The following is a 13,142-nucleotide window of genomic DNA, read 5'->3' on the forward strand; positions in this document are numbered from 1 at the left end:
TATTTTTGATATTAGCACATCAAAATGATTTAAAAACACTAAAAACATATTAATTTAAAATTAATAAAAAAATAAAAAAAATTTAAATTTTATCAAAAATGCTTTTAAAATGCAGAAACAAACAGGCCCTAAGATAGAGAGCTCATTCTCCGTGGAAAAGAAAGACCAAAAAAATCGGATGAAACCGCGCGGAGGTCTTCCAATATAGGGTGTGGTGCTTCCAGAGGCATCATACTATCATCATCATCTGGGACCCACACCCTCCTGCTCGACAAATCTATCACGCCACCTCAATCTCACCGTCCACGTGTCTAGAACATCAACCCTCCAAACTTCCAACGACACCCTGCACAACAGACCACGCAAAGAAACCCATATGGAGGCTAAAACAGTAAACTCACAAAACATCCCCAATTTCCCAACCTTACCCTTCCAACCGGCACCACCCGGTAACCTCAAGCTCATTACCGGATCAAGGTCCCATTAACCAGTCACCCCTATAAATAACCCTAGCTAGGGTACAAAACCCACCCTCACCATCCGCCAGCTCCATCACCTGCCTGCCCCCCCCTCTCTCTCTCTCTCTCATAATTAGAGGATAAGACCATACCAGACCAAAATCCAAACCCAAAACAACGCAGCCCTCAAATCTCTCTCATTTATATCTTTCTCTCTTTTAGATCAAAACCTATAAAAGAACCTTTTTTTAAATTCTTCCCTCTCTCTTTGTTTTCTTTCTAATTTTTTTCCCCTTTTAAAGCTCTAACTTTTGGGTCTTTAATCTTTGAACAAACCCTAGATTTACCTTATTTTTCGCTTGATTCAGGGTTTTGGTTACTGGGTTGGGACTAAACAGTTCAAAATTGAATCTTTTTGGTTAGATCTGTGTTTTTTTAATTAATTAATGAGGTTGGATTCATCTCTTTTGGCTGTGAAATCGAAAACCCAGATAAGAAGATTCAGTTTTTAGCTGCTGAAACAAAAACCCAGATATAAAAATTTATTTTTTAGTCGTCAAAGAACAAACCTAGATAAAAAAAACCCAGTTTTTAGGTGTGAAAAGAGGAACCAAAACAAAAAAAATCGATTTTTTGTGTTTTTGTTGAGGGATTATTGGGGTAGTGTGGAACAAAAAAGGAAGAAATGGCAGAGCAAGGAGGCTTGGAAGGTAGCCAGCCAGTGGATCTCTCCAAGCATCCTTCTGGCATTGTTCCCACCCTCCAGTAAGTCCCTTTGCCTTTTTATTTCCATAAATCAAAGCTATTTGCTTTATATTTGTATTTTGGGTATTCCTACATGTGTGTTTTGATCTAGGTGATGTGAAGAATTTGTGGAAGCTTTGCGTTTTTTTGGGTTGATTGCAGTTGTGTTTGTTTGATTTTCCTAAAATAAGGCTTGTGTGGTTGTGGTGATGTTTATAAATTGGAAGGAGAAGAAAGTAGTGAGTGCGATTATGTTGTTTGTAATAGTTTTTTGAAGGCTGTGAAGTGTTTTTTGATGTAAGTTGGTCAGTGCTTATGGCTGAACACTGGGGAAGGCTTCAGTGGTGGAGCTGGGTTTTTTTCACGTATGTAGTAGTCAAAGGAAAAGAACCTTCGTTTGATGTTTGTTAAATATTGTGAATGAGAAGCGGAAGAGAAGAAGTGGGATTTGTTTGCCAACGTGCAGTTGTAAATGAACCTTTCTTGAATAATAAACTTAAGCAGCATGCTTGTTATTTCTTGTTTATATTTATGATGAGTAATCATATGGAAAATTGTTGTTTTCTACATGGAATGAAGTTGTTCTCAATTAAAAGTTGACGCTTTATAAAACAGATTTGCATGTGATGATCTTTGCTTGCAATAGGAAGTTGTTCCCTGACTAGCTTTTGACAATGCAAAAGGAGTTTTACAGGTAGAGTCGAACAAGTTTATGTTTGTCTCATCCTGGAGGCATAAGAAAGAATTTAAATTATTACAGATTTTATCAGAAACTCGCATACAAAGTGACTTAAATCAAGCTTGAAATGGCATTGCTCGCCTACTACAATCATAGAGCCTTCTTTGCTAGGCCACAGTTCCAGATTCTGTGGCTTACCTCTAGAGGATAAAGTTATATGGTTTGTTATGTACATGTTATAATCTCTCTGTTACAATGAGAGAGAATAAATATATAAAATAGAAAACATAGTTTTCTGTATTTGTCAATTAATTTTCCGCTGCTGGTTTGGAGCCATTTGAACTATTTTTACTTCTGTTAAGCTAGAGGCAAGTTTCCAGGAAGTTGAGGATCTTTTGCACCTTTTCTGGTTTACATGTGGCAGCTAAAAAGTTTAAAAAACCATGTCTTCTTGTGCTATGCCTCGTTAGTTAGTTGGAGAGAGGTCTTTTTGTTAATTTGATACATTACCTCACAGCTAAAATCATCTATAACAAATATGTGGTCTTGGTTGTGTTATAACTTTGAATTTTAACCTGGTATCGGGAGGTATGGAGCTCAAATAGAGGTATTGAGTTATTATACATTGGAGAGATTGTATAAAATTGCTGTGTTTATCACTTGTGAATTCAGCTTTGACTTTTTTTCTCTCAATATGAAGATAAATGTCAAGAAGTGGCTTTGTTTGACACTATTTAGATTTGACATTCCACTGTCTTTTCCCATGCTTTATTTTGCTTTCGGCTCACCATATTCTTTCTTTTCCTTCAAAAATGATTCATCAATATTGAGTAATCTATGTTAAATTTTGACATTTTATGGTTATGGTTTCAACCCTGTACTTTTAGGAACATTGTCTCAACCGTGAACTTGGATTGCAAGCTGGAACTTAAGCAAATTGCCCTGCAAGCCCGTAATGCAGAATATAATCCCAAGGTATGCCTGTGATAACTTCCAGATACAAGCTCTGTTGCTTTTGGTCTATGTGGTCCCTCACCTTTTATGCATGTTCATCCAGCGTTTTGCTGCCGTCATCATGCGGATTAGGGAACCAAAAACTACAGCATTGATTTTTGCCTCTGGCAAGATGGTGAGTTATCTGCTTCTGAAAGTTATGCTTACTGATGGCTGTATATTGGCTGTTGCTTTCAATGTATGCTACATGGATTTGTTATATTACCAATGGTTTCAATGAATGTTGCTTGAAATGGAACATGGTGACATGAGTGGTGTGATTGAGAAAAGTCATGCGTAGAACTGCAGGAAAGAACTATATAATATTTAAGGATAGATTTAAGTGTATTGATGATAAATTAAGGGATGGTTATTTGAGATGGCCTGGCCTTACCAAGCTTGTACCCATAGTTGCATTGATGTGGAATGGTGATTGGAATGAAGTTTTGGGAGTGAGGAGTGATTTAGGTGGTTCAAAAAACTGCTGCTGATTGAAGTGATAAATAATTAAATACTGATCGAGCATTACAATGGCTTATAAAAAGTTTAGCCCGTATCGAAACTGAATGATGAAAAGGGTGTATTCCAACAATTTGTCCAGTTTGTGAATGATGTTCAGTTGAGTTGAGGTGCTGAATATTGTATTATTCTGTTTTAACTCTGGAAGGTTTCTGAGTTTTGCTTTTATTAAGATTGTGGGTTATCAGTATCATAGCCAAAATCATTGTGTGGTGCTAATTCTACTTATGTATATTTTGGTGATATCCTGTAGTCCTTTGTCTGAAAGAGTTTGTTTTCCTGCTGTATCAGGTGTGCACAGGTGCCAAGAGCGAACAGCAATCTAAACTGGCTGCGAGAAAGGTATTGCCTTCTTCGTTGAGGATAATTAGTATGTTTTCTGTAAAATCTTTTCACAAAGAAGGAAAGTTGACTCCAATGTTAATTTGTACCACTTCCTTCCAAACAGAAACTTTTTATCCTTATTTTTCATTATATTTATTTCAGGATGGTCTCTAACAATTTCCTCCTAAAACTAAATCTAGTTTTCTCTATCTTCCGTTTGGTAAACAATATATCACAACTAGATATTCATTTATAAATTTCACGTGACACACAAATACCCTTTGGTAGGAAGATTTTTGGTGGACCTTTTCATATTCATCATGTGGGAAACATTATTCTGTAGTATTCTCCAATAAATAAATGCATTCTTTGTTTTTCATGGAAGAGTGAAACCATAGACTGAAGTGAAGAATGGAGATATGTGTGACAAGTATAACAGGAGTTGCATGTTTTTTCTTGAAATGCTTTTATTTTGACAAGATTCTCATTCAAAATTGAATCTATTTTTTTCCCAGTATGCTCGAATTATCCAAAAGCTTGGCTTTGCTGCCAAATTTAAGGTGTCATTACTCTCTCTCTCTCTCTCTCTCTCTCTCTTGTGCACACACGGACAAGTTTCTTCTGGTTAGTTTTGAGCTGTTGTCTTTTGAAGTTCCTTTCTTGCTTAAATTTCTGCATTGCAACTGCCAGGACTTCAAGATTCAGAATATTGTTGGCTCTTGTGATGTCAAGTTCCCCATTAGACTTGAAGGGCTCGCATACTCCCATGGTGCTTTCTCAAGTGTAAGTAAAAGCCATAATCTGCTGAACATAGGCTCCATTTGGCCTAGCGGGAAGAGGGCTGCTTTAAATAGCTTTACATTTATGGGTCTTACTGCTTAAGGGAGTCGAAAGTATACAGCAGAAACTGTGTTTTACTAATATCACTTTCAGCAGCTGTTGCTGCCAAACGGAGCCTAACTCTTGTGCCTGTATTGTATTCGATTAGTGTGAATTTTAAAACTCTTGTGCTGTACTTGTGCAAGTATGAGGTCTAAAGGTTGTGCTTTGTGTAGGACTTGTGTTGTATTTATGCAGTATAAGCCTTAGTTGTGATCTATTTTATGCAGTATGAACCTGAACTCTTTCCGGGTCTAATATATCGCATGAAACAACCAAAGATTGTGCTCCTTATTTTTGTCTCTGGAAAAATTGTGATCACTGGAGCCAAGGTAAATCCAAAGATCTCTTGTTCATCATCTGTGATCTGCATACTGATGGAGTTTGGTTGCTGATACTTCTGTTTGTTTGACATTTTAGGTGAGAGAGGAGACATACACAGCCTTTGAAAATATATACCCTGTCCTTACAGAGTTCAGGAAAGTCCAGCAATGGTATACCTCTCAATCTCTGTGCCCTGCTTCATATCTGATCATTTAACTCTTATAATGCTTAATCTTCTATTGGTTTGCAGATACATAATTGAAATGGGCCTTTGGTGTTATTGTGGATAGTCATGGATGATGTGGGTCCAAGTGTGCATATGTGAAGCTGTGGCACAGCCTTCATGGCTCCGGGTCTGTCGCTGTATTCTAATGTGTTTGGTCTCTTACCCACCGAAAGTGGGTGTGTCCTGGGGGAAAGTGCTTTTGTAATGTGTAATTAGTGAGGTGCGTAGGAGTTGCAAGGGAAGGGCGTGGGACTGAATAACATGTTTTTTGTATTTTAGCCAATGCGGATTACACTTGGATAATTTTAATGTTAAAAACTTAGTTCCAATTTTGACTCGAACCGTGTTTCTAACCTTCTTATTGTTCATGTTTATGAAGATACATCTACCTCGCGAAACTTAAATTGTACAGTAATGACCACTGAGAGATCTATCTCTGATGAGATGTTGATCAGCCGGACAACCTGTGCAATGGTGGCTATGTGTTCAGAATATATCACAGATGTTTGTGGTTTGAGAAGTCGTATGTTTCTTTGATGAGCACGCTCTCGAGTCTCAACATTTTCGTCAACTTTTTAGCTGGTGATTAGTATTTTTGCTCTGTTATTTTGCTGTTATTTAACATGACGAGGAATATATAATATAAAGGAATAAATATAGGATAAAATCATAAATAAAATATTTTAATTAATTATATATTAATTAATTAATAAATAATAATATAACAATTAAAATAAGCAGTATAAAAATCGAAACACCTTAAAATATATAATTTAAATAATATAGAGCAATGTGAGTAATGATTTGAAGGAAAGAAGAGTTAATTAATTTTTTATTTTTGTTTATAAACTCAGTTTGAGTTTTACTTATTTAACCGAGTTTATTAACTTTCAAGTTTTTAACTTGATTTTAGTAAATATTGATCAATAAAATTATATAATTTTACAAGCTAATTCACGAGTTTACCACCCTTTGTTTTGTCGGTTGGAAAACACAGCGAAGTTGGAGAGAGAGAGAGAGAGAGAGAGAGGTGCCAGTACAGAGCCGAGATTTCCCTTGGCTGCGTCCTTTGCTGGCATGTGGTCTTTCAATGGGACTCAATGTACACAAGAGGAATAAAATGAAGGAGGAGTTGTGTTACAGCTGAGCAGCTGTGCTCGCACAAAGTAACCCTAATTGCAATTGATCTAGAAAAGTGTGTCCATGTGCTCCAAAGAAATTATCAGCAAAAAAAAAAATTACTTAATTTAAACATACTTAAACATGTGTGCTATCATGCTTGATTTAGAACTATTTGTTATTATGTTAATAGTGATTCTTAAAGTATTTTTTTATTTATAAATATATTAATTTTTTTATTTTTTGAAATTTATTTTTGATGTTAAAATTTACTAAAATGATATGAAAACATAAAAAAAATAATTTAAAGTCAAAGAAAATAATTAAATAAAATTTATTTTTTTAAAAAAATATTTTAAAAACATAAAAATAAAAGGGTTTTTAATAATAATAAAAATAAAAGAGTGTGCTGGCCGCGTGGGCACAACCTATGTGGCCATGCAGCTTCGCCGCGTGGGTTGAGTACTTGAATATATATATATATATATATATATATATATATATATATATATATATATATATATTGAAGAATTAAAGTTTTTTAGTGCGATCACATACAAATCAAGAAATCATTTTCTCGTCGACAAATAAAAGTCCAAAATTTGAAGTGAAATTCTCATGCACTGAACAAAATCAAGAAGCAAAAGAATGGCAGATTTGTAAATTCAACCACATTCAAAGAAGATATTCGAGGAATAGAGAAGAGAACGAAAGGCACATGTGTACTAACATGTGGCAACGGTTTTTTCTCGTAAGCAGACATTTTTTTTTTTACGAGAAGATTTTTTCTTTTCTTTTACTTCCAAGAAACCAAAACCTTCAAAATGCCTACACAATCAAGACTTGTAGCAACTTCTCATTTCTCACGTTAACATCTATAAAGCACAAACAAGAAAGCAGTGTTCTTCGATCCTCTCTGCCAATCTTTTTGTTTCTTGTAGTACAAAGTAGTTGATGGCTCAATTTACAGCACATGGTCGCTTGAAGTTGCCGTTTAACAATGATGGGGCTAGCTGGAAACTTCTTGGGAATGATTTTGTTGGTGGGTTGAGATCATTTCAGAGCCAGAAGAGAAAAATCAGGTTTCTCGGTACTAGTGGTACAAGGTTATATGCTGCTTCTTCTTTGAGCAAGAAACCCAAGCATTTTTACACAGAGGCAAGTCAAAGTGTTAGTGAGGTTAATGATGATAGTGAAGAAGATTATGAGAGGGATGAATTAGCTTGCTTTAGAGGCCTTGTCTTGGATATCTCTTACAGGTACCTCATGTCTCTCAATCCACATAATTCTTTTACTTCTTTTACTTGCTAGTATCGATTTTTTTATTGTCTGTTTGACTAGGTTCATTATTTAAATATTGATATTTGTTTTTTTTTCTTTCTTTGATAATATTGATTGGATTCTTTATTTAATGTCATGCTCTGTGTTCGGGTTTTAGTGTACAAATGGACTGCTTCACTGCATGATGCGTGAGATGCTTGCTATTTTGAACTAGCTAGTGAGTAGGTTTCTTGAAGAGTTGGTTTAAATCATTTTAGACAGTTATCTAAGAATTCTTTTATTCTTTTTCCTCTACTGTTTGATCATGAATTGAACCCAAAACATAGAATAGCAATTCTTGGATCGAAAGGTTATTGTTTTAAGCGAATGTTATTTGACAAGTTACACTAGCTGATTTTATGATGAAATAGCGAGTGTGAAGTTTGGTGCATACTGCTTAGTATTCTACTGTACTGGAACATATGCCGATCACTTAAATGTGATTTGCTATGAATATTTTGCATCAAAGCTCTGCTTGTGCTCTAGATTTGCCAAAGATGGACTGAGAATGGGTAGCAATGCTTGTGGACTTGTAGTCTGAAGTGTAGTTCATATTCCTCTAAGATTGATAGTTTCAAATAATGGAAGATTGGTGTTTGCAGAAAGAATAGCTTTGGGTTAATGTTGTGTCCGATACACGTCTCTTAAAACCTCTCTGGCACATGGTTAATAACCTTCTGCTGATGTCTTAGAGTCCCATTGACCTCATTTCTCTTTGTTGATTGTGGGTTTCCATTTAACTTCTGTATCCCACTTCCTTTCTGCACTTCATTTCAACATCAGTAGAACAGGACAGAAAGATCAGAAGCTACAAGTTCTTTTTCTGGAAATGCATGGTTCAATCGCCACTTTCTATTCTTTTTCCTTTTTTTATTGTTCTACCAATTTATAAATATTTGGATAGATGTTTGTACATGGATCTGATTGTTCTTGTCCTGCACCAGGCCAGTCAATGTTGTGTGCTGGAGGCGTGCTATATGTTTGGAATTCATGGAGAAGGTCGGACCAATGTGGCTCCCTAATACACTTAGATTTGTGAACAGCAGTCATATACAGTTTGTAGTTCATGGTTGCAGCTTACGCAGTTAGTTTCTCACACAAATTTTGTATCAACCACAAGGAAACCTAAACATGACAATGCGAATTAGTTTTTTAGCTTATCAAAGAATGATCATGTAGAATTGGTGGGAAGCATGCTGGTACATGATATGATTGCTATGACTTGTTTCTGAAACAATACCACTTATTCCCTCATTCCTGCTATTCTGTAAACATATTGACACAACATTTTATTTTCTTAGCTTAAAAACGCCCACCACTACCCCTACCCCCACCTCTCAGCCCCAACTCATGCACACATGCTCTCACAACTGCATACAAGTTATGCTTTACATTTGGTCTTTGATTTCTTTACCATTCTGTTTCCAGGCTGATGTACTAGAATATTATGATCAGGCTGTAAATTCCCCAAGCGGATCCTTTTACATACCAGCTGTATTAAGGGTAAGAATTCGAGGGCCGCATATGATCTAATTTTTCTTTTCCCATCCATTCCTTTGCAGTTCCTGGATATATTTTTGTTCTCTCATCATTTTTTTTTTTTCATTTTATCTCAAAGTCCGACCTTTTTCTTGCTAAAATGTTTTTAATTACTTCTTCACTTGCTTCCTGTTCCACTCAAACTTACTGTAAACTTCTGCTTTCAGGTTCCACATCTATTACAGGTCGTTAAGAGAAGAAGAATCAAAAGCAACCTTAGTCGCAAGAATATACTTTATAGGGACAACTTTACTTGTCAGTAAGTAGCCTGCGACATATTAGTTCAAGTTTAATCTGTTGCTTCACAGACACAAACACTGAAGTGTTGTGTGAGATGGCATTTGCATATGTTACTGCTTAGTTAGATGATGATTTGATCTCTGTAAGCATGTTGGGATATGTTTTTTCAATTATTTGAAACGTAGTCATCTTAGGTTCTTCGCTCATGTAGTAGGAGGGAAACAATCACTGTATCAATAGTAGGGAAAACGTGTTTGCATATGAAAGAAGAAACCCAAAATCTTGTTGTTGGGAGTTGACAGTAACGCAGATGCTCTCCCCTCTGATTCAACAACTTCTTTTCCAGTATTTGAAGATTCAATTTTATGCGGGCTTCCTGCTGGAATGGAATCAATATCCATGCTTCTCAAGTTTCTTAAAAGTTTAACTGAAAGTCCTGTTCATTTTTAAGTTAGAAAGATGGTTCTTTCTTTCATGAAGATATATCTTAACCTAATGAATCTCTCTCTAGATACCCTTTTTGTGGCTAAGTTTGAAGATAAAGTCATCTTTAAAAGTCAGTGAACCTACGAAACTCCTCTTAATATGAAAGCTTTGTGCATTACTATCACACACACATAAGCTAGTGATTGCATTATACACACATGCATATGACCCGCGTGCCGAGGACAAATGCCTTTGTTCTCTCTTAACCTACAGGGGATGAGTAAACCTGCTAATAAATTGGTTTGCTTTGTTCCCTCAATGTGGTCCATGCTTGTGAGTTTATGATGCATTTAGAAAACCCAGCAAACTTTAGAAGTTGCAGAATAATCCCAGCCAGTGAGCTACTATACTAAAAGGTTCTGGGTATTGGCATGCAATTGGCGAGACAGAGAAATATGCCATATTGACATTAACATGAGTGCAATTTTCATGAAGGATTACTTTTTCAATGCTGAATTTTATGCAGTCTATACTTTTCGAACTTTAGGATGAGATTCTCCATGCAGAGAAGAATCATATGAATGGCTGTTTATGTAGTGATTGTTGTATACTTGTGTATAGAATCATGAATCACTATGGCATTATAATTGTGGAGCTGTGGGTCACTTGTAGGCCAGAATGTCATTTTCTTTAACCAGGTTATTCAACATCAAAAATTACCCGAGGACTTCTAATTTGTTAGTAATATCACTCCCAATTTGCAAAATCCATGATTTAGCAAGTGAAGGAAAAATGCTCAAGTTTTACAACCTGAGATCTAAAAATGGAGCTTCTTTATCTTTCTTTCCCTTTTCATGGCTATCAGATCCTTTTGGATTTTTTTAATGTGGATATTGATTGATAAGTTCCTCTTGATGAAGATTCTATCTGTGCTGTTAGGTGGACACAAAAGTCATCATTACTTCTTCTTCACTTAAAATGAAAAGGAGGAAAAAATAAAAGTGCTTGTTATTTTGATTGATTTGCATGTGTTTGTGATCCATGTCATTTGGAAGATGGAAGCACTTCTTTCAGATGTTTTTGTTTTGTTTCCACAGTTTCTTGTTGTTTCCTTCCATCCCGAATGAAGTTATTATGTACAGGAAGAAATATACTAGTGGCATGCATGATCATAATTAATTGTTTCTTAGTGTTTAATTTGATTCTCCCTTTGTGAATAGGTATTGTTCTTCTCGCGAGAACTTGACCATTGACCATGTTCTGCCAACTGCACGAGGAGGTGAATGGAAATGGGAAAATCTGGTAAGATACTAGTTGCAAGTCTAGGAAAATCTTCTTTTTCTTTTTATGCAAACAAAGATTATTTGAAGGAGAAACAGAAATCAAAGAAAGGAAAGAGTTCCTTGACACCACAACGTGCCGACAAGAGAATACAATCTAATATCTGTTTGGTAACTTTGACTGTCCTTACTTTCCCTTTCCTTTTGATTTATTCTTTCAAACTTATTGGGATTACTTTGTAAGCATTCATTGCTGGTATTGATCTTCCAACTAATTGTCAAATCTGTCTGTATACATGATCCAGTATCTTATGTACTACTAGTGTTGATGGTATGTTGGAACAGTAAATAAACTTCAAACTTGTGTTTTTCTTTTCCCTTTCTAGTTAATTATAATGGAAACATATATAAGCTACATGGCTATACAATGTATGGAGGACATGGAAGGAATCAAGAGAAGAAAAGGAAGACTGAAAACTTGATGTAGTTTTACTTTTGGCATTTTGAAGTTCTTCACAGATTCGGCCTCTTGTAACAGGTTGCTGCTTGTGCCAAATGCAACTCAAAGAAGGGTCAAAAAACTCCAGAGGAAGCAAACATGAAGCTGAGTAAGGTCCCCAAGGTATTATTTAGTTCTGATATTATTACAAGAATAAATGGTTGCAACTTAAGTATCGGTCCATGGAAAACTGCAATATTGCATGTTGTGGCTACAAGTAGTAAGCAGCGTTACCTTTTTCTCGTTTTTAACGAAAACCAGATGACTTTTGGCAATGATCATCAATGTAAAACTGACCCAAACATGAAATTTCATCAGCTGAACAGAAGAAATATTTTATGAAGAATTTCTACCCTTTATCTTGCAGGCCCCTAAAGATTATGACATACTTGCCATACCCCTAACAAGTGCAGCAATAAGGATGCTGAGGATGAGAAAGGGAATGCCTGAAGAGTGGCAACAATATCTAGCGAGGCCATCATCAGAGCCATGACATATATTCCACGTTGAAGTTGTACATTCTCGTGCTCAGTACATATGTTTTTTCTAGCTCTTGGTGCCCAAATCTTATAGATGTATTCTGATCGATGCAAATGTGAATTGCTTAGATTTTCTTTCGTTTGCCTCTATGTACTGGATAAACTCATGTAAACGAGACACTTATCTAACACAGCACCTTTAGTATTGTGGCAGGCTCTTGTTTGTCATTTCAAATTCAAATGCTTGAACTTATACTCGTATAATGCCTATAAGTTTGATCAAAAGTTGATGGTCTTGGATGGTTTTCTTCCAGTTCTCCTTTATACGATGATTTTATTTGGCAAATTTTCCAGAGCTAGATGCTTAGATTTGAATGAAGCTCTAATTGTGAAGATGTTTGCTTGCTTGTTTTCATGCTACTCCTCTTTCTTGGTCGTGTGAGAATGAGGCGAATCCTCTCTCATGGCTTAAATTTAACAAGTGTAACCTACCTGTATGACGCTGCAAGTTGATTTAGATGGATCTATGTAAATGCAGCTGGTTGCCAATTTTTTACTGATCGCTACACGCTCACACATGAACACACGCTCACACACACACACATATCCATTTTATGCTTTCTGAATTTAATGGTGCCATTTCCAGCAACCTTCACTCATTTGAGAAAAATCTCGTGTGCTAGCTGTGGTGCTGCAAGGCAACTTTCTTTTTCCTTGTTCGTATGGCATTTGTTAACCACACAGACAACCAGTGGTTTTTGTGCTAATCCAAGATTTTGTTCTCTGAGTTATAATCGAAGTATCCATGATCATCTGCTGATTTTCATCTCTACTGTGTGTTTTAGTTGCATCTTGAACCCCAATTAGTCAAGTCAAGGCATATGTGCAAAAGGAATCTAAAGCTGTAAATATTCTTGCACTTTTAACTTTTCAAGTATTGAGGCCAGTGATGGAGTTGGGAAGACGGTGCATGCTTGTGGACTTTTTAGCATATGCATGGACAGAATCATAACTCATGAGCTACATACATTTATTCTCCACCTCATTATTGTCGGCAAGTACAATAATTCATACACTTATGACCTCTTAGCTCT

At 35.9% G+C, this 13,142-nt stretch overlaps 1 protein-coding gene across 2 annotated transcripts; it reads left to right on the forward strand.

The window, feature by feature from the left end:
- The first annotated feature begins 537 nt into the window (after nt 1–537).
- On the forward strand, nt 538–12,261 carry LOC133669546 (TATA-box-binding protein 2). Of its 2 annotated transcripts, XM_062089735.1 has the most exons (16): nt 538–1,223; nt 2,769–2,856; nt 2,939–3,010; nt 3,685–3,735; nt 4,233–4,277; nt 4,408–4,500; nt 4,827–4,928; nt 5,017–5,090; nt 7,058–7,164; nt 7,236–7,524; nt 8,530–8,584; nt 9,014–9,088; nt 9,292–9,383; nt 11,011–11,092; nt 11,609–11,692; nt 11,937–12,261. In XM_062089735.1, the coding sequence occupies exons 1-16, from the start codon at nt 1,144–1,146 to the stop codon at nt 12,060–12,062; spliced, it is 1,515 nt and encodes a 504-aa protein (XP_061945719.1). In that variant the 5' UTR covers nt 538–1,143; the 3' UTR covers nt 12,063–12,261. The 2 variants fall into 2 exon arrangements, with proteins under 2 accessions (XP_061945719.1, XP_061945718.1); XM_062089734.1 differs by lacking the exons at nt 7,058–7,164; nt 7,236–7,524; nt 8,530–8,584; ... (3 more) ...; nt 11,609–11,692; nt 11,937–12,261 and adding an exon at nt 5,171–5,487.
- The last annotated feature ends 881 nt before the right edge of the window (nt 12,262–13,142 follow it).

This window comes from Populus nigra, chromosome 12 (assembly GCF_951802175.1).
Source record: "Populus nigra chromosome 12, ddPopNigr1.1, whole genome shotgun sequence".
NCBI classification, from domain to species: Eukaryota; Viridiplantae; Streptophyta; class Magnoliopsida; order Malpighiales; family Salicaceae; genus Populus; species Populus nigra.

Bases quoted from the DNA above. Each gene is read 5' to 3' on its own strand.
- LOC133669546 (XM_062089735.1), top strand. From the start codon at position 1,144: ATGGCAGAGCAAGGAGGCTTGGAAGGTAGCCAGCCAGTGGATCTCTCC. The intron at 3,011-3,684 runs GTGAGTTATCTG...CTGCTGTATCAG, and splicing joins TTTTTGCCTCTGGCAAGATG to GTGTGCACAGGTGCCAAGAG. The intron at 7,165-7,235 runs GTGTTCTTCGAT...CTCAATTTACAG, and splicing joins AAAGCACAAACAAGAAAGCA to CACATGGTCGCTTGAAGTTG.